This window comes from Cololabis saira, chromosome 9 (assembly GCF_033807715.1).
Source record: "Cololabis saira isolate AMF1-May2022 chromosome 9, fColSai1.1, whole genome shotgun sequence".
NCBI classification, from domain to species: domain Eukaryota; kingdom Metazoa; phylum Chordata; class Actinopteri; order Beloniformes; family Belonidae; genus Cololabis; species Cololabis saira.
Window position 1 is genome coordinate 46,740,150 of NC_084595.1, and position 27,559 is coordinate 46,767,708.

General features: G+C 40.0%; 1 protein-coding gene across 1 annotated transcript in view; it reads right to left on the bottom strand.

Annotated features, from left to right (window-relative positions):
* Nucleotides 1-514: 514 nt before the first annotated feature.
* adgrd2 (adhesion G protein-coupled receptor D2) overlaps nucleotides 515-27,559 on the bottom strand; it is a 72,469-nt gene continuing 45,424 nt past the window's right edge. Inside the window, exons 12-24 of the mRNA XM_061730199.1 lie at nucleotides 27,497-27,552; nucleotides 24,780-24,906; nucleotides 24,569-24,672; nucleotides 24,189-24,291; nucleotides 22,899-23,052; nucleotides 18,064-18,197; nucleotides 17,088-17,203; nucleotides 12,908-13,028; nucleotides 5,361-5,402; nucleotides 5,192-5,245; nucleotides 4,944-5,091; nucleotides 987-1,045; nucleotides 515-900 (exon numbers count right to left, since the gene is read on the bottom strand). Coding sequence (XP_061586183.1) covers nucleotides 784-900; nucleotides 987-1,045; nucleotides 4,944-5,091; nucleotides 5,192-5,245; nucleotides 5,361-5,402; nucleotides 12,908-13,028; nucleotides 17,088-17,203; nucleotides 18,064-18,197; nucleotides 22,899-23,052; nucleotides 24,189-24,291; nucleotides 24,569-24,672; nucleotides 24,780-24,906; nucleotides 27,497-27,552 — 1,335 coding nt within the window. The 3' untranslated portion in view covers nucleotides 515-783. The remainder of the gene's footprint in view (nucleotides 901-986; nucleotides 1,046-4,943; nucleotides 5,092-5,191; nucleotides 5,246-5,360; nucleotides 5,403-12,907; nucleotides 13,029-17,087; nucleotides 17,204-18,063; nucleotides 18,198-22,898; nucleotides 23,053-24,188; nucleotides 24,292-24,568; nucleotides 24,673-24,779; nucleotides 24,907-27,496; nucleotides 27,553-27,559) is intronic.

Sequence of the window (27,559 nt, forward strand, 5' to 3'; positions counted from 1 at the left end):
TACAGAAACGATTCAAATTCACAAACTCAAAACCAGGTACAAAAAGGAAAAAAAACGCTGCACATTACGAGACGTTTCTTTATTATATTTTACACCAGACGATACAATGTACAGCGTTGTACAGTGATATAAACATTGTATATAAATATAGTCAGATAAAAATCACATTACCGTTCCCGCTGTATGTTTAAACCATGGATGTAAACACTGTGGTTCAGTCAGCAGCGCCCCCTGCAGGTTTGGAGCACTTCCAGTTGTAGTGACCGGTTATGAAGTGTTTTTCTTTTGAAGATCGTTTCTTGTTTTATATCGTTTTGTGCTTTGCATCATTTCTCTATTTGCAGCGTTTGATGATGCTGCATTTGTCTTTGTTTTTTGCAGCACGTTTTTTCATTTGCACCACGTTCCTCTTTTTGTTCCTCGTTTTGAGTTTGTGAATTTGAATCGTTTCTGTACTTGAAGCCGTTTTCCTTAACTGAGACGCATTAGGCCGTTGCAGTGCGTTTGGCCCTCGTCAGCCCCCGTAATGAATAAAACAAGTATGAAGTGAAAGTAATGGAAAAGGCACACAGCCATTATCTGGTTTAGAAAGATTTAAAAAAAATGAAACAAAAAAAGAACAAAAAAAACGGGTGGTTGTACACAGCTGCGATAAACATTCTGCAGTCGCTTTAAACATCTGTATGTTTGCCCAGAATAGGTTCTTCTCCTGTGTTACGTTTTCTTAGACATGGTATTTTTGTGCTTCTCTTTCTTTTCCATTGTCTTGAACTTGTGCTGCCGTTAAACTGATGGTATGACCTCTACTTTGACTGGATTGTAACCCAGCGATGATCTGAGACCGGCGTCAGACGATGTCGGATTTGTACCTGAAGGCTTGAACCCCGTCAGCTGCACAAACTATTCAAATACAAGAGCACACATGCATATTTATGATAATGATGGATTTTGACGGTGTGCGGCCACCTAGCCTCCAGGTTACTCACTTGGTTTCCTGATGCTGGTTTCACGGAGAAACTCACAAGGCTTCCCTTTCTGAAACTCTCTGAAAGAAGACATGAAACACAGTTTTTTCTTATTTAAAGTTTGCATCTCTTTTTTCAGGATCCACATTTGTTTAATTCAGGTAAATAGCTGGGTACAACACAAAGAAAGCAGTATGAAACACAAAGACAGGAACAATAAAGCAAACATTCCGAATGAGAAGAGAACACATGATCATTCTGCAGAGTTGTATTCTTTTGCTCCTTTTTGTTGGAAGCTCTGCGCGGCTTGTCATACCTCTCTCAAACAATGAGCCCTTTTGTGTCAGCAGAACAAATTCTGTAGTGATGTGCGGACTATGATCTGCTGTGACCAGCCCTCCACGAGGGAGCATCATGACTAATGGTGGGGGAAAAAAATCGATATTGCAATATATTGTTGCGCTCTCTGTCGCAATAAATAATCGGTAAACTGACGGCAAATATCGATATTTTTTTACAACACGCATAATGGATTTACGTGGTTGTCACCGCACTATTGTTCATGCACTTTAAATTCGTACAACTGTACAGTGTTTAGATTTACAAGCCTAGGAGGCAGTGAGGAAATATACAAATGCACTTTCTTTGTACATTGTATGAAGTTTTGGCATTTAATAAATGCATAACTACAGACCTTTTCCTTTTTATGCGTATTTTTTCTTTTTCAGTCACATATATCATTAAATACCATTTCTATGCCGATGATACACAATTATACCTTTCCTTTGATAATAGAAACTCCAATCAACTAAATAACCTCCACATGTGCATTGCAGATATCAATAACTGGATGGCATCAAACTTTTTACAACTTAACTCAGAGAAGACAGAAATCCTCATCATAGGCCCAGACTCATCGCAAAAACATATTTCTTCCCATCTTGTTCCCCTCTCATCCAACATCACCACTTCTTGTAGAAACCTCTGTATTATTTTTGACAAACACCTCAATTTCCACCAGCATATAAATTCTGTTGTCCAATCATGCTTCTTCCAAATTAGAAAAATATCAAAAATCAGGTAATTTCTTTCATCTAAAAACCTAGAGACAGTTATACATGCATTTATTTCATCCCGGTTAGATTACTATAGATTATACTATTTTAGACTTATGTTTAACTGACTGTATTATTTGTCTGTTTTTATTATCTCTCAATTGTGTTTTATCTTAATATTGTAAGTGTTTGTTTCCTGTTTTTAATTGCATGTAAAGCACTTTGTGACTTGTTTTTGAAAAGCGCTTTATAAATAAAGGTATTATTATTATTATTATTATTATTATATCGTGATATATCGTTGATGAAATATCTTACAATTTATCAATTATTGTAGATATCGTGTATCGTGATATTTTCGTTATCGTGGGCCACATATCGCCCCAGTATTGAATCGTGAGTTACCCGTATCGTCCCACCCCTAATCATGATGATGATGATGATGATGATGATGAGAACAGTAATGCAATCATGTGCAGTTTTATGTCCACCATGGTGACTTGACATGTAAAAAGGGGCAGCAAATACACCGAAGTGAAGTTTTACGGCAGAAGTGGACATGAGGAAGAAAAAACTAATCCCTGTTCATATTCTGAAACATGAAACACTACAGCTTCAGATTCCCAGGGTAAAGGTTTTTCATTCTTTATTTTATTTTTGACAATATTTTAGCAATTTGCACTCAAAGATTCACAGCACTGGTGTTATATCCAAGAAAAATTCTGACTTTTGTTATTTTTTTATGGCTCTAGTTCCTGAATAGGAGACATCCATTGTGCATTCATGGCTTTCAGGTTCCTTCATACAAAGCAGAATGATGACTGCACTAACCAGAATATGTGTGACAATATTCTTTGATATTTGCAACCAAAAATATGATAAATGTGACAGTTTTTGTTTCACTTTCCACCCTGATAACAGTTGGGGCGTTGTATGCCGTAGATGCACGCCTCGTAGCGTACAGTACAATCAAAGTCCCGGCTAGATTGTTTTACAAAATAACTACCAGATTGTTTTGTGGTCATGGGTTTTGGGTGACTGTTGTGTTTCATAAAACAATAGATGAGTCAAAGATTTGAATGGTAATTTTTTCTTTTGTGTACTTAAGAACAAACCATTTTAGAAATACTTTCTCTTGTACAACATGTTTATTGTCTTTGACAGATTCACTTCTGAATTAAAGTAAAGGAACAATAATGCTCTTGCACAAAGATAGCCTCCTGCTCTTCACTGCTTGTTGCCCCAAGGATACAGCCGTGTTGAGTATTAGTGAAGCAAGGAAAATGCACATTTGTAATGTCTCCACCGTGTGTGTGTCCAAGTTCAATGAAAACATGGATGATTCCTTTGGAGTCATTTATTAAATTGATATGATCTGAGATGCATTTACTACTTCTGCTACGTAGCTCCACCCCTGCATCTCCATTCCTGACATCATCAGTGCTTTAACGACCACAACAGTTTGTTATCTAACTAAAAAGGTACAGTGTCGTTATTCAGATACCTGTTGGTAAGGACGACTTTCCCCATTTTCTAACGTTTGGTATCCTTCTTTCACACCATTTCTGTCTATCCTCACTCGGCCTGTTTAAAGCGGTGGTCACACACCCAAATCCAATTTTCTTCCCATCGCGTTTGTTTTTCTCCCCACTATCAAAGTCACTTCTTCTGGGGAAATTGTGGGTTTTCACTTGATGTAGTTTTCTAAGATTTGTTTTGTTGTTAACTGGTGTGTAAGTGCCGTTGCAAAATATTCTATTTTCATGGTACATAATTCAATTAGTTGATTTCATATTTTCATGTGTTAAAAAGATAAACAATTTATTTGATGTGAAGTTAAAATTGAAGTTTAATAGAACAGTAAATTGATGTTAATTGTTACACTTAAGAACAATTAGGCATGCCTGTCTGTCCACAGCGACGCTGCAACGTGCTGCTCTCTTTTTTTTGCCTGAGCACTTACTCGCTGCGCTAGCTTACGGCTAGTTAGTTAGCTTTGGTTTACACGTTACGAAAAACACGAATGGCACAACAGTATGGAGCTAGAACAGTCTCATAATTCGCAAATGCACACACCGATTCGCAAATGCACAGGACAAAATTCACAAATGCACACACCGTTTCACAAATGCACAGGACAATTTTCACAACGTTTAGATAGTACAGGTTAACAGCCTGCCATCTCTGCCTGACTTTTAGGTCGGCTGCAGGGTCTTAGGTGAATTGTCCTGTGCATTTGCGAATCGGTGTGTGCATTTGTGAATTTTGTCCTGTGCATTTGCGAATCGGTGTGTGCATTTGCGAATTGGTGTGTGCATTTGCGAATCGGTGTGTGCATTTGTGAATTTTGTCCTGTGCATTTGTGAAACGGTGTGTGCCTTTGCGAATTATGAGACTGTTCTAGATCCATACAACAGAGCAGATATCTCTCACTGGACTTCGCTACAAGTAATATCTATGGACTTCTGAAGCCAAAGCAGATGTCAATGGACTTTCCAAAGACTCTAGGAACCTCTATTCACGACAAGCGGCCAACAAGGTATTTTGTTATACGTAGATACAGTGTGTGTCTTTTGTACATGTATGCTAAGGGTTGTTTTGTTTCATGCTGTACAATTGTTATTTATGTAATTCTCACGGCGTGATGAGGGAGGATGAGGAGGTGGATGCACAGGAGCTCCAGCAATAAACGCCTGTTGTAAAGAACGACCTGTGTCTGTATTGCCTGAAGAGAGCTACATGGTGATACATAAATACAATTTTAGAATCACATTCTTGAGCTCAATATTGTAGCATTGACAATGGAATATACATCAAAAGAAGCCAAACACACGGCAATATACTGTAGGCAACTTTGAAAATACAGTTTATCAAGCAATAAAGCTGAGTACGGCTGAGTTGAGAACATGTCACGCCAGCCTACCATTCTTGATGACCAATGACATGGATGTGGAAGTGATGGGTCCTGAAGTCTCACTGGTCTCTGGGCTGGAGGGGGTTGGTGGACTGTGGCTCCAGGAGGGGACTGGAGCCCTCTGCGAAGGTAGGAAGCTCATTGGCTGGGAGCAGTTCTAAAATACATTACAATCCAATTATTACTCAGATTTTGAGTTCTGTTAACAAAAATAAATTAAGGAGGAAATTTGGCACACATGCTTTTTGCTCACTCACTGTGAAAGATAAGGCCTTCCTTTTTTCTTTGATCCTCTTTATGGCATTCCTCACCTAAAGACAGAAAGTCTTTATACTCACGAAGCCTCGCATACACTACAAAGATGCTTTCTGATATTCTGCGGCAGAATCGACAGCAGTATTAACAATAGAATGCATGCTTTCCTACCTCACTGTTGTAAACAGCATATACCAAGAAGATATAGAGGCCCTGTGGAGATGGGAAGTATAGGTATGAAAGAGAAAAACATTTTATTGGCAACATGAATCTTCATTATGAAAACTTTGACTGAGGTCCCAAAGTATTGTACAAACTATTCTTTTCTCTCTCCCAACAAAAAAGAAAACTATGCATTGCAAATTCCGTTCTATTCACTTCTGTGCGACATTCCTCTCCCCAGAAAGAGCTGCAGTTGGATTCAGCAGAGCGGCTTTCATACAACACTTTCATTTGGTCTAAAATTGATCTCCCTTGTTTGAATAACACGTTTATTATTTCTTATTTCAAAGGCTTCAATTATATACAGTATTGTATATTACTGGGTGCAAAAATACACACACACACACAAACATACATATATATATATATATACATATATATGTGATCCCGAGCCATAACAAAAGTAGGAGTGTCGAATTAGCGTGTTAATTGCGATTAATTAATTACAAGCATATGCTTTTCAATGACTTAATCTATGTTTTTAATCTCTAACTTTACTTTTTCTGTTTGCGAGTTAGGGGGGGGGGGCAGTGGAGAAGAGAAGTGAAAATGGAGGAGCATGTGATTGTTGTCGGTTCAGTGAACGGGCTATTTACATTTCTTAAACGCCCCGACTGCACCATTGATAAAGGTAGAGTGATATGTGTCTTTACAGAAAGGACGTTGCTCAAGTTTAGCCACATAAAGCAAAGCACCCAGTCGCGAGCGCAGCCACAGCTTTACAGTATGTAAGCTAACAGCTTCTCTAGCTGGTGTTTTTTTAGTTACCTATAATTTATCTAGGTTCATAGGCACCAAGCAAATGTGAAAATTGACATGACCCTTATTACATCAAGGCCCAAGGCACTTTGCAACTGTATGTGGTGAGCACACAGGAGGCATTGAGCATTGGGACTGGATTAGGATTAGCCAAGTACACTGACAATTCCTCATCTAAATTGGATTATTTCAAGATGGAACTTGAACAGAACAAAATGGTCGATCATTGTCACAAAATTCAAAATGTCACAATATCAACTTGGGAGACACAGCTGCTGTGGACTCCCCATTTGAGAGGGGAGCACTTGCCAAACAGGAATAATTGGGTGGCAGACTACCTGTTATGCCAGACGCTCCACCCTGGGGAATGGTGACTGTATCTCCTGGTGGTGCAAATGGTATCAAGGAGGCTGAGATGGACCTGTTTGCCTCGGAGAGTTTGACTCTTTGAGTCTTCCTTTGGTTTTCCCACTAGGCCTGGAACCCCTAAAGCCACCTGGCCAGATGATTCCCTCTATGAATTTTCTCCAGTGCCTCTGATACTACCAACAATGAACAGGGTGCAGGCTTCGGGCTACATGGTTCTCCTCGTGGGTCAGGTGGCCGACAAGGTTTTGGTTCCCTATACTGTGCAGCCTCCTAGTGATGAAGTCCTGGCTGCTCCATGTGAGGGTAGACCTCTCATCCCATTTGGGGCTGAAGGTATGGCACTCACCTCTGGGCAGCCTCAAACATGGGTGTGGTCAATCAAGGGGGTTGGCAGCTCATAGTTGGCCTGAGGCCCTCAGAATGAAACCTTGCATCATGTGACGGCAGCCCCTCCAAGCAGAGGACATATGGGCACTGCTGGGCAGGGGCCTCTTTATGGTGCAGGGAGAGGGAACTAGACTGTGTCTCCTGTACTTTGCCAGGTGTCCGGGGTTATCTACAGGTTCTCCTGGATGTGGATTAGACAGCTTCTATGCTCACTCTGCATGTGCCTCCTTGTCGGTCCACCAGTACTTAAAGGAGCCGTCTGTAAGAAATGGCCAAAACTGGTACTGCAGTCACTTTCAAAATATTGTTGAGATGCGTGTACCCTCCCCCTCCTCCCCCCGACCAGAGGTTGCCAGGTAGGCTGCAGAATGCAGCAGGAACGTAGGCTGCCATGGCTGCGATAATTAGAGCCGAGCTGGCAACCCAGATGCCGAAACAATACTGACTTCGTGATTGGGGGATAGGTGGAGGGTGGAGCTTCAGGCCAAAACAAAAAATGACAACATAAACATCAGTCGAGGGCTGCAACTCCTCTTTTTAAACTGGAATATCCTGGCTTGAGTGCTGTTGTCAGTGACATAAGTATTTGAAATGAACATGATTTTTAAATGTCTGTTGACATATCGGGGTCATTTTATGATTCGTTTTATTATTGCTCTTACATACAGCTCCTTTAATAAATGGCAGGCCTGTGACGAGTGTCACTAGGTGACGCAGTTCTTGCACAGTGCCAGGAGGTTGCATCCCCTGAGGCAAAGGCCCACGATGACATGGGATCTGCGTCTGGTCCTGCAGTCACACTCTCTGATCATCACAGTGTCTATACATACATGTATAGATGTATACATGTATATACATGTCTCCGTTGGATATCGACTGACATACTGTTTTTTTATGAACACCACAACAAACAGGATGTATACCCACCAGTGCAATACTAAAGCATTCAGCAATGTTTATTAATATGTTTTTTAATATGTTTATTAATACAAACACTGTATTTTTTAAATACAGTTTGAAACTCCCGCAGTGGGAGACACTTCCTGCAGTAGCTAAGACAGTGTTCAATTACACTGAGCTTTCAATTATTGACCAATATTTATGAAACCTGTTACAAAAAAAACAAATGATTTATCCTTGACGTCTGAGTGCAAACAATGATGCAAACAGGTATTGTGAATTCTACTGTCAGCAGTGCACTGAAGAGCATTCACCAACACAGAGCTAATTTTAAATCATTAAAAGCTGCTGTCACATAGTTCACCTTTTGTTTTAAAGACCATTTTGAAAGTGTGTGTTCTCGTGTACAGCAGAGAATTTACTTTTTACGGATTATGTTTTTATTATATCAGGCTGTGTTGGAAGGTGTGGTCAGGTACGGCATGTCAGCATGGTAACTGTTCAACTTAAAACAAAACTAGCCTGTCTGATACACACAGCCATAAAGTTGAAGGGGAGGAGTATTAGCCCCTCAAGTTATGAACAGTCAGTTCTCTGCAGGCTCAGATGGTAGCGACCAAACCCTCACATATCCCTACAAAGGTGCTTCTTATTATCAAACAGCCTTATATGTGTCTATATCTATACTACCCATCAAGAGTTTGGACACACTTTCCCATACAAATGAGAGGGAAGGTGCATCCAGACTGGTGCTGTATATACAGTCTGTTTTTAGAAAGTAAGTACATTCACAGTCAGGTCTGTGGGGTGTTCTTAAGACTACATTAGATACTAGTCTTGTAAAGGTATACATAAGTTTTAGTTTGGAGAAGACACAGGAACATGCCCACACACCTTGACTTGAGGTATCCTCTCATGGTGTTTAAACCCCACCGTCCAATAACTTCTAGTAAATTTAGCCTCTTCATAAACAACACCCGTTTGTCCTCATAGTCCTAACCCTTTGCTCCCTCTCTGTCTTTACTTCTTATTTTATTTCTTGTTAAAAAAGAAGATGGGCAGGCTCATTGTCATCCTCCTACCTACATTTGGAAGAACTCCTACTGTAGTGTTATCTCGCCTCAACTGGACACTGGCAGTAAATCTAAATTAACTAGCAGCTCTTTGGGGGTCATCCAGGGGCTAGCTCATTTTGATTAATTGGAGACCTGGGAATGGCAAAGAGGTATTGGAGGGGTAAGAAAGGATATATGTAAAGGGAGAAAAAGAATTACAGAAAGGTACTAGAAAAATGGGTACAGAGTCTGAAAAAAAGACAAGTTAAGAAAAGCGCAGCAGAGAGGAAATGAATGCTGTTATCTTGGGAGGAGAGCTGGAGGTAGATGTGGTACGACCCGTTGTTCAAAGCAACAGCAGCTTCCTCCCCCATCAAAGACACACACACACACACACACACACACACACACACACACACACACACACACACACACACACACACACACACACACACACACACACACACACACACACACACACACACACACACACACACACACACACGTGCATGAGAACACAGTCTGCATTATAAATGTAACGAGAAGATATGGTGCTTGAAAAAGTTATATTGCCAAACCAAAAGGAAAAGCTGAATGAGGCTGACTCATAAACACAAAAATCTTCTCTATTATATTTTAGTATTATAGTAAAGTAATGATAATGTAATACTATGCATTATAATTACTTCTATTAGTATATACATACATAGTAGCACAACTAAATGCTGGGCGTTTGTTTTGTTTTCTTTAGTTTGCTTTGATTTGTTTTGATTTTGACTATATTTATATTTACATATAATTAAGTATTATATCACTGGATTGAACAGTTATTAAAGTTAGTAGGCCTATGGGTGTTTTATAAGTAAGCTTATTGAAACTCGTCTTGTTATATGTAAGAATGTATGTAAGATTCAGGGCACATATATGTATGTGTATATATATATATACTGTATATATATATATATATATATATATATATATATATATATATATATATATATATATATATATATATATTTAGGGCCCGAGCACTGACAGTGCGAAAGCCCTATTGTATGAATACTGTAGGAATAATTTTTCTCGTTTTTCTCGTTTTTTTTTTTCCTTCTTACGACAAAATGAGGGCCTTTTTTCCCCCTAAACGTGTCCTAAAAGTCACCAAATTTTGCACGCAAGCCAGGCCTGGCGAAAAATGTGATATTTAATGGTTTGCATTAATGGGCGTGGCCTAATGGCTCAACAGCGCCCCCTAGAAAACTTTGTGCCTCAACCCCCATAATACGGTTTGACGTACATGCACGAAAATCGGTACACACCTGTATCATGGCGCAACTTAAAGAAAAGTCTCTTGGCGCCATGGCCGAAAACGAACAGTAAGTCGGCCATTTTGAATTAATCGTGTAATTTTGGCGCAATTTATGACATTTTTTCGGCTGTTAATGCGGCCCGAACCGTAACGTGCACCCAGGTGTGTTATCCATCAAAATGTGCGTCTCCATCCTTCGACGATGGGCATTACTTTTCTCAGTCAAAAGCGTTACCGTGGCGACTATAGACGCCAAAAAGCGCGCCCCGCCCCTTCATCTGATTGGTTTATATTTGATAGTTCCTACTTTCTTTTCTAATATTTTTTTTTATCCCCGATTTTTTCCAATTTCATCACCTAGTGCTCCTACCTAAGTAACATTCCTGGGCGTTGCTCCCTCTACCAACCCCGGGAGTTCCTGCACTGAGCTCAGGTCTCCTCCTTAACTTGAGGAGTGAGCAGCTTCTTTTCACCAGACAGGGTGGGGTTTCTTCAGCCGGACGTAGCGCGTGGAAGGATCACGTTATTCCGGCCGGATCCTCCCCACCCCATCTGGGGCCCCGGCTGGCCAGAGGGGGCAGAAGAGCCCAGGACTTTGTGCATGTAGACATAAAGACTGGTGGGTGGTGTCATCAAACATGGTTTTGAGTCCTTGACCATAATTGGTGCAAATTAGCCCCGCCCCTTCATCTGATTGGTCGATATTTGATAGTTCCTATTTTCTGCCATAACTTTTGAATGGTTTGACATAAAGAGTCGTGGGTGGTGTCATCGGACTCGGTATTGAGTCCTTGAATGGAATTGGTGTAAATTAGCCCCGCCCCTTCTTCTGATTGGTCAATATTTAATTTATGTTATAATTACATTCATTGACACGCCCGCCGATAGGGGGGGACAGACGGGTCATTTTTCAAAATGTTTCAAAATATGCCTATTTGTGGAAACAATATGTAGTATTTGAGTTACATAAAAGCTTGTTATTTGTTTTCTTCCTAATTGTCCTTGTGGTCAAGAACCCCCAACACAAAAATGGTTTGGCCGCTGATCAAAATTTGATGTTATCATTTAATTTGAAGTTCAGTGCGCTCAAAATGTCCGGTCAGCACAAGTCCGGTGCTCAGAAAAGAAGAGAAAAGAGAAGAAGAGAAGAAGAAAATAGAGGCCTCAAAGATTCTCTACACAAATATTTAAAAAAAGGTGCTGACGGTGAAGCTGGAATTAATAAAGTCAGCGTAGAGCAAGGTAAGAAACAGCGCAGCCAACCAGAGGCGGGTCTAGGGAGTGGCTACTTGGGCTCAAGCCCCGAATGTTTTTCCAAAAGCCCTGGATTTGAAAAAACAAAACAAAACAAAAACAAAATAGTCTGGTCTAAATGTTCAATTCGGGCGCAGGTGCGGCACAAACACCGTGGCAGGTCCGTCTCACGCGCCGCCGAGCTCGGTGGGGAAGCGGCCGCTCTGGGAGCATGCACAGACCGAGCCGCTGTTCTGTCGATTTCTGCTGCTTCGTCGAAAAATGCTACCGCCGCACAAAACCGATAGCGTCTATCTGTCTGTATTTTTGCTACCCTGTCAGAAAAATCTCCCTAATGGTTTTCTACCTTTGTAGAGCTACAATTTTACTGTGTTTTACTCCCTAAACCACTTCCTTTCCCCACAAGTGGTGCTTGTCGCTTGCCAGGCCGTTATTGTAAATAAGAATGTGTTCTTAATGACCTGCCTGGTTAAATAAAGGTGAATGACTGAATGAATATCAAATAAAGCGGTAGAATTGTTTTTTTTTCTTCTCTTTATTGTATAATGTTCACAAAGTGTAATGCAATTCATGTCATGGGTAGTGTATTTTGAAGGATCAAATACTCAAAATCCCATATTATCCATTTTAAATAAATATTTCAGGGGTAGCATAATTTGATAGTCCAGTAACATCCTATCAAATAATGTTCCCGTCACTTAATGCATCCAGGGCACGGGAAGCATCTAAAATGATCTCTGCTGGCCTGATACTGCGCCGCAAAATATCTAAAATGATCTAAATATCTTAAAATATCTTAAAATATCTTAGAGACTTCCGACTTTCTCACTGTTAACCTCAGCATGGACTGAAGGGATGCCAAAAATGATAGATAGAAACTGGACTTTAAAGATATCATAGATGATTTTGCCACAAGGAAAGTTCGGCGCATGGCCTTTGGAAATCTAAACATGTCACAACAGCAGTAGTCTAAAATACAATGGTAAATATTCATTTATTTCCTGCTAGTGTCAGAATTCCAATACATACTGTATGAAGAGTGTATTTGGCACTAACCAGTTTGTGTAGTTTGTTCATGTTAACCATTATTGTCAATGCCTGTGACTTGTCATATGCAGAGAGAGAGGAGAGGAGAGGAACAGGATAGGAAGAGAAGAAGAACAGGAGAGGGAGAAGAGGTGCAGAGGAGAGGAGAGGAAGAGCAGAGAGGAAGAGGGAGAAGGAGAGATCCGGGCGCAGGGGGGCCCATCTTAGATTATTTTGTCCCGGGCCCAGGCAAGACTGTCAGCTGGCCTGTTCATTGATATACTATATTACATGACCATCCACAAAGACAAAACTCCCACCAACTGCACTCTCCTGTTCACCTCGTTCATATAGCGTGAGCTATGAGTTGTCTGCATTTATAAATAGTTCTTTCACTACAAACGTAAGAATATTAATAAACTGACATAAAATCCGTTCACCTGAAAGGAATTGAGAGCGATGAAGACATAGGCAACTACCACGGACAGATGAACCAGCAATCCACACAGCCAAGTCAGGCCCAAGACGGGCAGCAGGATGAGAACGGGACGGGTCACGGCCCTATCGACACACACAGAGAAAAAGAGGACATCCATCAGTCGTAAATGCACATCATGTGTGGGCATGGATTTAATTAGATTGCAGATGTTTTACACCACAGATTAATAAAAAAACAGTTTGTAGTCGGGAAGCAGTCACCATGTCTACATTTAGGATTAGGTTTAAAATGTGTCTGATAAAGCTTATAGTTTGTGATAATGCCTAGGTTAATGTGTGCATACTCTTCTTGTATGCATACGTCTTTATCATTGTCTCTCTGTCCTGTCATCTCAGATCCCCGAGCAGTGAAAGGAGATGGCTGCTCTTCCTGAGGAGGATGGGACCAAAAACAAATATTTGAATTGAACTGAAGAGAACTGAACTGAACTGAACTGAACTGAATTTGCTGCCAGGAAGAAGTTGGTTGGTGCCACTTTTCTTCCCCTACTGGATTATGGCGACCTTCTTTATATGCATGCCCCTGCCAAATGTCTGCAATCTCTGGACTGTGTGTATCACGGTGCCCTGAGGTTTGTCACAGGTTGTAAAGCCCTCACTCACCATTGTACCTTATATCGCAGAGTTGAGTGGCCCTCATTGGCTGCACGTCGTCTCTCCCACTGGCACATTCTTGTATATAAAGCCATTTTAGGTGTACTTCCCCAATATTTGTGTGGTTATATTTCAAGAACCCAGAGCACTTACTCCCTACGTTCCAACGATTGTTATGTGTTGAGTGTCCCCAGGGTTCGCACTGAACTCGGCAAGCACTCTTTTATGTACTTTGCACCTTTTTCCTGGAATTCATTGCAGAGCACCCTGAAGTTGAGGGATCTTGTTTCTTTGGGATCATTCAAGAATGTTATGAGTGACATAGAGTCGGCCTCATACGGTTCTTGTTCTTGTTCATGAAAGCCCCATTATCTAGCTCTACTGATTTGATCAGATTATATTCGGTTTATTTTATTCGTGTTGACTTGGTGTTTTAGGTAATTCTGTACTGTCTGTTTTAACTGTTGAAACTCAATGTTTTAAAGCTGCTGTCTTGGCCAGGCTTCCCTTGTAAAAGAGACCATTGTGTCTCAATGGGACCGACCTGGTAAAATAAAGGCTAAATAAATAAATAAATAAATGAATTGAATTGAATTGAATTGAATTGAATTGAATTGAACTGAACTGAATTGAATTGAATTGAATTGAACTGAATTGAATTGAATTGAATTGAACTGAATAGAACTGAATTGTTTGCAGGCCAGAACTTCCTGCCGCCCCCCCCCCGATCATCCCACTGCTGCTTCCAAATGTCTGTATGGATCTGACATCCTGACTTAACCTTCTGGGCAAGTGTACACGAAATTTTGTCAGAAGTTCAAAAATACCAGTTGTGACTAATCCCTCGCTGTAACGCAGTTCACCTTTCACGTCTCGCTGCTTCACGGATTTGCATTGTGCATCGTGTTCTGCATTCTAAACAGTCTCCCCGCTTCTTCACTTCCTGTGTCAATAACGTTGGTTGCTTAGCAACAATGCTGAGAACGACCAATGAGCTTCAGCCGCAGCTCAAGAACGGGAGCCTTTCATGAATCGTTCATTACAGTCTCAGATATAATCCATGTTGCATGTCGGTTTATAAGAATCTTTTTGCCCAGAAGAAAAAAGCGACAACAACGACCCATAACTATTTTCTTCTCTGGTAAAAACCCACCTGCACCGCGGCTTTAGAAGAAAAAGACGCTACAGAGCGAGTCAGGATGCAGCGGCTCATACAGAAGAGCAGTGAAATACGCCCAAGTCACAATTTGTCCTACTGTACTTATTGTATTTTTTTACATAATCATTTTTCATTTTCTCCTGTTCAGATCCAGTTACTCTGGTGGCGGTGGGGCGGGGCTGATCTCTGCAATTTGAAGCCTTGTATAACAATTGTAAAAAAACGCGGGAAAACGAGGGACTACTGTATACAAGATTAGACATATTGTTGACACAGTTAAAGCAGCACAATGGAACTTTCAGCTTTTGTTGACTTTGGCGGCATCTTTTGGACAAAAGCGGTAGTGCTTTACCAGAAAGAACACTACGTTTCCCATGAGCACCAGCGCGTACTGCCGGAAAGATCCTGTTCCGTCGCGTGCATTTGTTTTGATAGCGAATGAAGACGGGACAAACTTTTCTGTTTCACCAACAGAACAGATGGAACGCAAAAAAAAGATGTTAAACTGCTGGAAAGGAACTGGAATTTACCGGGATACGTTAAACAAGGAAGCCAGGGAGCGGTATATGGAGAAAATAATAATAATAATTATTATTATTATTATTATTAACGGTTTGGATCCATATGAAATCCCTACTAAAGAGTGGAGCTCCTCGTCGGAGCGCCACTCTTTAGTAAGGATTTACTGCCGCAGTTCTGCACAACCCACGTCTTAGGCTACCTTGTTTAGGAGTGTTTGGCAGCTGCTTTGGTAAATGTTTGACTAGCCATGTGTTTCAATAAATTAGTATAATAGTACAACATACAGTACATGTTTTGTATTACTCTTACTTTTTTCTTTTTCTTTTTTGACTGCTATATTATGCTGAAGAGGCTCCGAGGCGTGAGCAATATTTTTGTTTTCCCTCGTGAGATTATTTTTTTCCTCTGCAGCTACAAATAGAGTTAATATTTTTTCCTCAACAAACTAGTTTTATCTGAAGATTGGGGTTAATCGCACCGCAGAGAGCTGGCCAGCAACTGCGTTTAGCTGGAGAAGTGGGGAATAAAACCCGTGTTTTGATCCGACCCCGGTCTGTGTGAGTGTTTGTGGTTTACTGTGTGGAAGGTGTTTGGTCGTTACAGCCGCGATCCAAGCCGGCCGACGACTCTTTCACTCTTTTACTCTGTTATCTCAGATACTTGGCCTCCGTGGTTCTTCCTCCGAGCAGGAAAGCGGTGAAAAGTTAAACCATTAGCGATCTTTTCCCCAAGTCGGCAACGGGTTACCAGCTTCTGCTGAGCTCTGCGCTCCACGCCCCGCCCATTTTCGTCTCGACTGCGAATCGGGAAGGAGGGGGAAGTGACGTATGCCGTAAAGCAGTCAAAGCCGTAAAAATGTGTAGTTTTTTAGTGTGGCAGGGTTCCTACCATGCTCCTCAAAGTTACATAGTGCCAGTGAAGGCGATACAGACCCCTCAGACCATGACAGAGGTGTCATTAAACCTGTTGGAAGTTGATATACCATCAGAATGACTCTGGAAATATGATATTAAGGTGGAAAAGTTACATAGTGCCGCTTTAAGAGATAGACGATTTCTGTAGGAATGAACGGTCAATGGAGAAAATCCTGAGAGATGAGTTAACGTGCGATGGGCTGGCGTATTTTCACAGGATTAGGTAACACTTGGTAAAACACACACAGCTTTATCCTAATGTGACATTAATAAAATAATCCAGACAGCAAAACTATAGGCTCTTCAGTGAATGGGAACAGTATATTACAAAGCTACTGCTGCCCAGAGAGCTTCAGCAATCGGTCTGACTCCCAGAAAGTTAGAGCCTGAATTTCAGTGTTGCTTGTTTGTCATGGTCTAGACATGGATCATGTAAACTATCAAGCAGATACGGGGATATATGATGCATCATGGAAACATTTATAGCAGAGATTCAAAGAAAAAGACAAACAAAGACATGTATTTCTCGCACGCACGCTCGCACGCACGCACGCACGCACGCACGCACGCACGCACGCACGCACGCACGCACGCACGCACGCACGCACGCACGCACGCACGCACGCACGCACGCACGCACACACACACACACACACACACACACACACACACACACACACACACACACACACACACACACAGCTACTGGCACCAGGTGTTAAGTTGATAAGCCTTTGTAACTCCCACAGTGAACTCCCAATCTCTCACAATGTCTCTATTGACTGTGGCTTGTTCAACCAAATAGAAAATATTCATTCTGTGTGGATGTGTGTGAGAGAAAGAAAGTGAGTGAGAAGAAAAAGGAATTCATGAAACAGATTCATTGAAAAGAAGAGCGGGGCAGAGGAAGGGAGAGATTCTACTGTATCTTACCAGGTGAGGTCAAAGGCCTGCATCTTTGATGCCGAGCTTGGACTGAGCATCTTAGCACGACGCTGAGCACTGGACACAGTCACCATGACAACCCGACACATCACAACTGCATTTACCTGCAGGCAGGAGAGAACAGCATCAACATGGCCTCCGCCAAACACAGAGTGTGCCACAGCAGATCCAGCGTGCTCACGTGAAGAAGCAGGAATTCTTGTAGGGCTCAAGAGAAAACTCCAGCGTATAAGAGTATTCAGAAATGAACACTATTTCAGTCCTCTCAGAGAACATACAAGTGGTGAGAAAAGTTCAATATTGTCATTTTTAATGTTGTTTTGGAATAATTTTAGGAATGTGTTGCTTCTTTCATTTTCTGGCCTTCAGGGGGCAACTAGTGCAAACTAGTGCAATCTAGTGCAAACTAGTGCAACATTCGGTGCAAAGTACTGTGTATAAAGATTGTAGTACTGTGTATAGACATCCACACTTACAACTTTCATACAACTTTCTTAAACTTTCACAGCAGTTTGAATTTGAATTTATAGTCTGATGTCTTTTTAGGTCACTCTGCTGTAAACTCTGCAGTTTACATGTAAATAAAATACTGGTGGATTCTGGTAATTCCGCTGATGGAAAGGTGAAATGGGTTAACATTTAACACAAAAACATTACATTTAGAAATTATGATCTGCAGTTATTGCATCCAGCAGCAGATAATTTATAGAGGTCATAAAAGCCAAATATGTGTTATAATAAACTTACTGCGAGAGTTGTCTGAAATTATTTTGGCTCAGTAGTAACAGAAATTCATTAATAGAAATAGATAGAAATTTACAAAATAATTATAAAATAATTTGACATCTTTAAGTTAAGTTTTTATTTCACACGTTTTGTTTATATTTGTTGAATTACAGTAGAATGGTGGTTTATGATAAAACAAATGTACAGGAGGTGCAAACACACTGCGAGAATGACTTACCACTAAAACAAATATGACAGGTCCCACAAAGGCCCAGATGGTGTCAGTCTTCACGCTGAGCCAACAGTGAACGTCTGACTTATACTTGTCCATCGATACCAATAATGTCACACCAACTACCAGAACAGGCAGGCCTGGAAAACAGTTCATTCAAAGAAATCAACTTTGATCAGGTCAAACTTTATTCATATATCACTTTGTGCTGGATTTTATAGCACTGAATGTTAATATTTAAGACCCACCTCTTTGGTCCACCCTTGCCTGGGTTGTATTGGGGTCCATGCATCTACTCTCCAGTGGCCGGGGCCCCGGCTGCCTAGCAAGGGGATAAAAACCCTCTCAGGCGGGTGGACTGGCAGATAGCACCACTGTAGGACGGATGGATGGACCCCACTACAACCAGAGCTGGTAGAGGAGCCAAAAACTTTACTCAAGTAAAAGTACTGTTACTTCAGAATAATATGACTCAAGTAGAAGTAAAAAGTAGTCATCCAAATAATTACTTGAGTAAAAGTAAAAAAGTACTTGGTGAAAAAACTACTCAAGTACTGAGTAACTGTTGAGTAAAGTTTGATTTATTTTTTTAACCCAACTATTCAAACAGACAAAAGTACAAAATAATCATCTTCAGGCAAATTAAATCAATAAAATAATAAAATAAATTAAAATTAATAAAAAATAGCTTAAATTAAAATAATCTTAAAGTAAATTCAAGTACTTTAATAAATATTAAAATAAATAAAATAACAGAATAAAAAAAATAAATTAAGCACAAGTAGCACAAAATGTCCAGCCTTTGTACTTTTCTTTTTTAACCAGGCAGAACTAGAACAAACATGAACTCATAGAAACTCTGTGTGTGTTTGAGTCTGTGTAAATGTGACAAAACATGCAAAAACTAACATTTTTCCCAAAGAATCACCCAGTGATGTCATGAGATTGACGCGTACGTGGATAAAAGGAATAAAAGAAAAGTAACAGCTCAACGTAGCCTAATGTAGCGGAGTAAGAGGAACAGTTTCTTCTTCACAAATCTACTCAAGTAAAAGTACAAAGTATAGTGATTCAAAACTACTCCTAAAAGTACAACATTTCCCAAAACTTACTCAAGTAAATGTAACGGAGTAAATGTAACTCGTTACTACCCGACTCTGACTAAAATCCAAGGGAGTAGTGGACCTTAGGTCTGAAGCAGGGCATGACAGGAATCAATGCAACTTTTGATAAAAGCATCAGCATCTCTGTGTTGGCCCGAAAGAGAAACAGGCAGACTCTGGCTATATTCTAATGATGATAAATATCTGTTTTGACCACATGCGTAACATAGAACAAAGCTCAGAGTCAAGAATAATGACTTTGTTCTTTACTTGATCAGGATTTTGTAAAGTCAATGCATGTGATTTAAAAAAAATGTTTCTTTTAGCCTCAGGACCGATACCTAAAACTTCAGTCATGTCCTAGTTGAGTCCCAGGAAGCTTTCTGCCATCCATGATTTAGAAATACCATTAAAAGGTAATCAATTTGACGTGACTTCAGGAGAAGTTACAATATACAGCTGGGTGTCATCAGCTTAGCTGCAGAAAATAATACCATGTCTCCTAAGGACATCCCCAAGTGAAAGTATATATACAATAAAAAGATTTGGGCCTAGAATTGAGCCTTGGGGCACACCACATTTCATTTCATGGATCCCTAAGAAGCACACATCCCTACTTATGAGAACCCTTCTACCGATTTGAACCATAAAATAGTGCCAAAGAGGCTAGCCAAGTGATTAGGTGTATTTACAGGGATTGGCTCGTCTACTGCAGCGGTTCCCAACCTTTTCTCTTTGTTTCCCCCCTACTTGTGTCTAAAACCAGCCGGCCCCCCGACCCGTACGTACTAGCACCAAAAGAGTAAAGTTATCCGTTACAAACCTTTAATTGAAAAAATGAACATTAATTATGTTTTTTTGATACATTTCTCTTTGGTTTACCCTGTACTTTGTTTTTCTCACCTTCCTTTTGTGTCACCAATGTATAAAATACACACAAAAAATAATTGCAAGGACATAAAAATATTTCTGACAAATGTCTCTTTTAATATGAGAGCAACATTTTTTTAACATTTTTCCTTTAACAACCTGTCGGAGTAGTAGTATGATTAAATGTTGAATATAATATAATATAATATAATATAATATAATATAATATAATATAATATAATATAATATAATATAATACCTTTTTAAGTCTTTATCCTGATAGATAGTAGTATTTTAAAATGACCAAAATATATTATTAGTATTCCATTATAGTATTCCATTAGGTGTGTTATTATGATTTTTTATTTATTTAACATGTGTAAATATAATTTTTACAACTGCATATCCTCAAAGCAGACAAAGTTTCGCGCCCCCCCAGAGATCTCTGGCGCCCCCCCCAGGGGGGGCCAGAGATCTCTGGCCCCCCCTCAGGGGGGGCCCGGACCCCAGGGGGGGAGACACTGGTCTACTGTATCAAAGGCTGCTTTTAGATGCAACGGTATCAGGACTAAAATGTACTAAAAGATCATGGATGATTCCTAATAAGGCTGTCTCTATTGTTGTTCATCCTAAAATCAGACTGAAATCTCTGACATTTTTGACTAAGAAATCAACACAAGTCTCTAGACTTTTGATGAAAAATGGCAAGTTGGATACAGATGTATAGTTATTAATAATCTGAATAGAGCAATGAACAATGTTAAAAGCTTACCCTTAAGAGATTTATAAAACATTTTCATGAAGCGGAGTGGGAGTGGGTTCTAAAGGGCAAGTAGTGGCATTTATTGAAAACTGTTTATTGGTCCAGGAAAATGCTGGTTCTAAAAAAAAAAAAAAATCAATCAATTTGAAATAGTCTACAAATTCTTCACCTAAGAGGTCAGAAGTTCAAAATCTGTATTTATTCAAATCAGGGTTGATTAGATTGTCAATAGCAAACAAGAGGTGTCTGGGGTTATTTTTATTTTCAATAATTAGTTTAGCAAAGTAGCTGTCCTTTGCCTATTTAACTTTTCTGTTGAAGATTTTGAGTTGTCCTTGTAGAATTTGATAATTTATTGACAATTTGTTTTCCTCCGTTTTCTCTTAGCTTACCTGCATTTTATTTTAAACTGTCTAATTTCATCGTCTTTCTGCGGGAGTGTGGGCCTAGTTTTTACCTTTTTTTGTCTTTAGTGGAGCAACTGTGTCTAGGCTTGACTTAAGCTTTCAATTAAAACAGTAAATAATAAAATCACAGGAAGCTGATCAAAACTGAAGGAGTCTTGTTATAGATTTCATCAAAAGATTTGGGTTACATAGCGTTTCCTCGCCATTCGCACTGTGGTGTTCTTCACAAAACAGGCATGTTTAAAGACATATCTATATGACAGAGACTTGTGTTATCTGCTCCACCAAATATTTTGTCTGTTCTGTTCTTAGCGCTTGTTTAGTCTAAAAACTAGCATTGAGAACATCTGCATGGAGAGACAAAAGCGACGGCTGAAGATCGACTGTTTGTCCTTGTCAGCTCATCATACGACAAAACACACACTCACATGGATTATGGACCTTAAAAGTAGCAGCTGCATGATGTTTAAGAAAAATAAAACTGGGTTCAGGCTGCAGTGGAACATAAAATAACATCACGTCATGTTTTCTTTGATTGAAGTTACAAAGAGAACAATCACAAGATTGAACTATCAGGCCCATGAAAGTGCTTTGCAGGTCAAGAACTATTTGATGTTACAAATTGAAAATGTTGCTATTCTATTCACCATCTTTCAGTTCAGCGCCACGCTGCAGTTTGGATGTAAAGAAAAAAATAAGTCTTGCATGGTCTGTCATATTTTGCTCGCACCCACAGAGCCCTAGATAAAGAGACACAAAGCTCTTTGTTAATTATTCACATGCTTTTATCCAATCATGAACTTCATGCTATGCTTTGTAATGTGGGTGCATGCTTGTCACAGCAAGGCTTGGGTTCCAGTCATTAAAGAAAAGGCTCATGTTGATATACTACTGTATTATGCAACGGTTTTACTGCACAGCTTGGAGTACATGGAGAATCACGAGCTGGACGTACACAAACTCAAAAGGAGGTACAAAAAGAAGAACGTGGTGCAAATGAAAAAATGTGTCACTACAAGCAGAAGTGCTCCAAACCTGCAGGGGGCGCTGCTGACTGAACCACATCCATGGTTTAAACATACAGCGGGAACGGTAATGTGATTTTTATCTGACTATGTTTATATACGATGTTTATATCACTGTACAACGCTGCACATTACGAGACGTTTCTTTATTATATTTTAACGTTACAGTCAGCTGTTCGGTCTCTCTCTACATCCCGTGTGTTTGTCCATTGAGCTGTTATGCCGAGAGCGCCCCCTGCAGGTTTGGAGCACTTCCGGTTGTAGTGACCGGTTATGAAGCGTTTTTCTTTTGAAGATGGTTTCTTGTTTTATATCGTTTTGTGCTTTGCATCGTTTCTCTATTTGCAGCGTTTGATGATGCTGCATTTGTCTTTGTTTTTTGCAGCACGTTTTTTCATTTGCACCACGTTCCTCTTTTTGTACCTGGTTTTGAGTTTGTGAATTTGAATCGTTTCTGTACTTGAAGCCGTTTTCCTTAACTGAGACGCGTTAGGCCGTTGCAGTGCGTTTGGCCCTTGTCGGCCACCGTAGTTCTGACATTTAAGCAGTGATACAGAGGCCCAACGGTTTCAGGTATCGTCCAGAAAGTGCATAGTCTAGTTTTCTATTAAAGATTACAAGTCGGTAAATAAAAATGAGAATTTGACATGCATTTATAATATGTGGAGTTTACCCCAGCCTATAAGGTAATAAAGCTTCATCCTGCGGTCCTCGCTGATGTTGACAGACACCACTTTGCTCCAGAGCAGAAGGCCCTCCACCAGCATCCAGGAGAAGGAGGCCAGGAAGAAGAGATGGAGTAGAGCAGTCACCAGGAAACACGCTGCCTGTGGGACGGATAACAGGATACCTAATAACGGAGTGGTTAGGGTGGACACATCATTGGCACATATTTACTGTGAGTAGTACGTTGCTATCAGTTTGCTAATATTCAATACAGTGTTTTAACAGGTTGTGATGATGACCAGATACTGAGTTTAATAAGATGCCACTTTGGTTCTATTTTCAGGCAAACCACAGTCTGTTAATGAAAAGAATAACACAACAACACAAATTATTCTCAAATATCCATTATTCTCTGCTACTATTCACTGCTCACAAGTCAAGACAGTTCTAAGTGCCAAGTAATTAAAGTGATGAGAGTTATGGGTGATGGGATATCTAAATATCATGAAACTATCGGGGTGTCACGTTTTCAGGGGGCTTTTAGGAGTGTATTTGGCATTTACACTATATATACTGTACACACACACACACACACACACACACACACACACACACACACACACACACACACACACACACACACACACACACACACACACACACACACACACACATATAAAACCATGAGAATTCTGTTTGACATTATTTTGATATATTTTTCTTTATCCTAATGTTCAATTCAAAGTTAATTACTACTAATTTCTTTAAATGTAAATGTAAATGCATAGTATTTTCAAAATACAGTTGTTTGATCATTGCTAACAAAAAAACTAATTTAAGTAGCTTAGAATTTTTAAACCAGTTTAGAGTGTCTTGAAATCCATAATACATCTTTTAAGTAAATGCAAAATATGAGATTTTATTACAACCAAATGAACCGAACCAATTTGATTAATACTTATAACTCCAATTTTGAATTTGAGATGCTGTTTAAAATGTAAACAAACAGAAAGCAATCTATGTATATATGTGTATATATATATATATATATATATATATATATATATATATATATATATATATATATATATATATATATATATATATATATATATATATATGCCCCTCACCCTCACCCTTCTTCTCTTCTCCTCCACAAGTATGAAGCAACTAAGAACCCAATTCAATATTAACTAGAATAAATACTTCAGTTGAGCTGTATACTCTGTATATGAAACTGATTTTTGTGCCTATTAACTAACAAATACTTCAAATTTAAAAAACCATGGAGACTCGCCTCATTCTCCGATGCCCAGTCACTGCACATGAGCAGCAGCTCAGCGACGCCCAGAGCAATGATCAGGTTCTTATGGACGGTGGTGCGGTCCGACTTTGGCACACTACAGGGACAAACACATAGATAAAGACAAAAAACACAACATGTGTGTGAAGCTTTCACAGCACCCCTCAGGTTTATGGTGATGAGGATGATTTTAATTACGTTTTTATGTAATCATATCTTGTAGTAATAATAATATGTTTTCCTGCGGGTGAAATACTTGGAGATCTGGACGGATTTTTTTCTTTCTTTTATTGATGTGAATTCTGAAAGGGATTTATGAAATGCTTTTCACCCTGGGTGCTTTCAAAGTGCACTTTGTGATGACTGTGACTCACCCCACAGCAATGAAGAGGATGAAGGTGAAGAGGAGGCCACAGAGGGACACTCCACAACCAATGAACGTCAGCACCTGCAGAGCTTTTTCATTCTTTGGGCTCCTCTAACCCAGAAGCACACAACATACACAGTATTAATAACTGCAAAAGCTGCTGTTGAAAGTTGATATACAATATAATCAACAAAAGTTATTGGTTTAGCAGATGTTACCTGAGCCTCATAAATCTGCAACAACAAAGCAAAATTGGTGGTGTGGTTGCAGTAACACACAGTATATCCATAATGTTTGGACACCACCTCGCAGCCTTTGGTATTCCACCACCCGCCAACCTCTGGACTGGTGAGACATAAACAACACACATTTACAAAGCTACATATACAAAAGGAATTCTGGGAAATACATTTTTTTTAGTGCATTTGTTGCATTTGTTATTCAACAACTAAAACTGCAACCCCACATCGGAAAAAAGTTGGGACAATTTGGGAAAAGCAGTGCGAAACACACACACGACAGAAGGAAGGTGATTCTTAAATTTACTTTGATTTTCATTTCATTGCCCATGCTCTTTCATGTTTTCTTTTCCTTATTATCGTTTTCGTCAGCTGCATTTAGTTTTTTAATTTTATATATATATATATATATATATATATATATATATATATATATATATATATATATATATGAATAAGTTCTGAAAATAGCTCCTACAGAGGCACGGGAGAACTAGTCAGTATTTATTTAAGTCATTTAGAAAATCTGATGTGGACAGATTAATTTAAAAGGTTATTAAGACTTGTAGGCCCTAATAAGCCACAATTGTTCTCTTATACTAAAATATGTTGTTAGAAACACATAAAATAATGTAATTGCTTTAAAAATCTACAATGTTTATTACATATTTTGACCTGCGGGAGGCGCCATGTTTTACCTGCGCAATGCATTCTGGGGGTGATGACGTAGTCCGGTGGCTCTGGGAAGATAAACCGCGTTAGTTTAACTGGGACAGGTATCTAAAACATAGATGAGCAGCATCTCCCGGCCGTGGAGGCTGACGAGGGAGCCCATAAGACGCCTCGGTTCAGGCAAACTGGATCAAAGTTCTCGTGTGCTGTGATGCACGGGAGATCTACAAAAATGATCAAAGTCGTGCGCATCTTGCAAGTGCATTAAACTGTATACCCTAATGCAGCGGCGCCGCCAGCCGGAATCCTGTACGCACTGTGCGTACCCTTTTTTTGAAGGATTTATTTTTGGTACGTGCTGGGTCCACCGTGATGTTACCATGACAGACCAGAGGCTGAGGGGACTGGCCCGGGAGTTTGACGAAACGGGAGGCGCAGACTTCGCTTCAAATAGCCAAGAACATCTTTATTTAATTTGACATGTTTATCCTCTGGATTATCGGGTTGAAAAGTCACAACAGTGTACGGGGGCCAGCAGGTGCAACCGACTGACGTCACTACCCAGAGTGCATTGCGGTGTAAACAACAATGGCGATCTACGAGTTAAATTATATTTTAAAATCTTATAAAAACGAAGACATCAAAAAGGTTTTTTATATCACATTGTTATAATTGATACCAACATTTATCTTTTAAGACCTACATGTCTTAATAGCCAGGGTTCCCTTTAAGGATGTTTTAATACAACACTAGTATCCACTAAACCCTCAATGATTTCCTCAAACATTTGCTGTTAATGTTCCTCAAACAAAACCCTGAAGACATTTACAAATTGGTCCATAGTCTCAATGTGAATTGACTAAACAATTTGGGTAGTATTGAAGAATATCAGTGTGTAAAGGGTAAGGGTGCAAGTGTATGCTGGACACTTGCCATCTCCTATCTCTCAGGCTGCGCTGCACCAAGGATGATCATCAATGACTGATATGACCCTAGTGACAATGGCATCAAATTAAAGGGATGTACAGTGCTCCGCATAGTCTGTATGTAAGCATGTAAAATTTGGACAGCTGGTGGTGCATCCGCCTCACAGCTAGAGGGTCCTGGGTTCAATTCTCGCTGGGGACGCTGTGGGTGCTGAGAATGTGTTAACTTCCCCAATTACTTCATCATCCACACCCTGGGTGGGATTGGCGAAAGGGCCTTTCTGTGTGGAGTTTGTAAGTTCTCCTCTTGTTAAACTTCAGGCATGTCTGAGGGACATCAAGGACTGGACGTCCGGAAATCTTTTGCTTCTAAATTCAGATAAAACAGAGGTTATCATTCTTGGTCCAGAGCATCTTAGGAAGGGATTAGATGGTGTTGCGATGGCTTCCAGTGCAACTGTGAGAAACCTTGGTGTTGTTTTTGACCAGGATTTGTCGTTTAAACCATATATTAATCAGGTTTGTGAAATAGCATTTTTCCATCTCCGTAATATTGCAAAGATTAGGAAAATCCTCTCACAGAGTGATGCTTTATGTAATAATAGCTCGGGGGTCATGTTCCGGGTCTCTGGAAAGCACCTAGAGACAACTTCTGTTGTAATAGACGCTATATAAATAAAATTGAATTGAATTGTAATCATGTTCCCTGGGTAGCTAATGTGAGCTACCCTCACATTACCCACCTGGGCTACACAGTGTCCCCCTCTGGCCAGCCGGGGCGCACAATGGGGTGGGAAGGATCTAGCCGGAACAACGTGATCCCACGTCCGGCCGGAGAAGCCCCACCCTGTCGGGTGAAAAGAAGCGGCCTGCTCACTCCTCAAGTAAGGAGGAGACCTGAGCTCAGTGCAGGAACTCCCGGGGTTGCTAGAGGGAGCAATGCTCAGGACTGACTATATTTTTTAAAAAGTAAAATGTTTTTATTTTTATTACTTTACTCTGATGCAATAAAAAGAGACTAAAATCATCCCAATTTCTTCTGATTTGGGGTTATAAATAAAATGTATCTTGATTTTTTCAATTATGATAAATACTTACCTGAGATGAAAATCCCAGAAGGCACACACTGGATCATACACAGTACCAGCAGATATCTGTTGT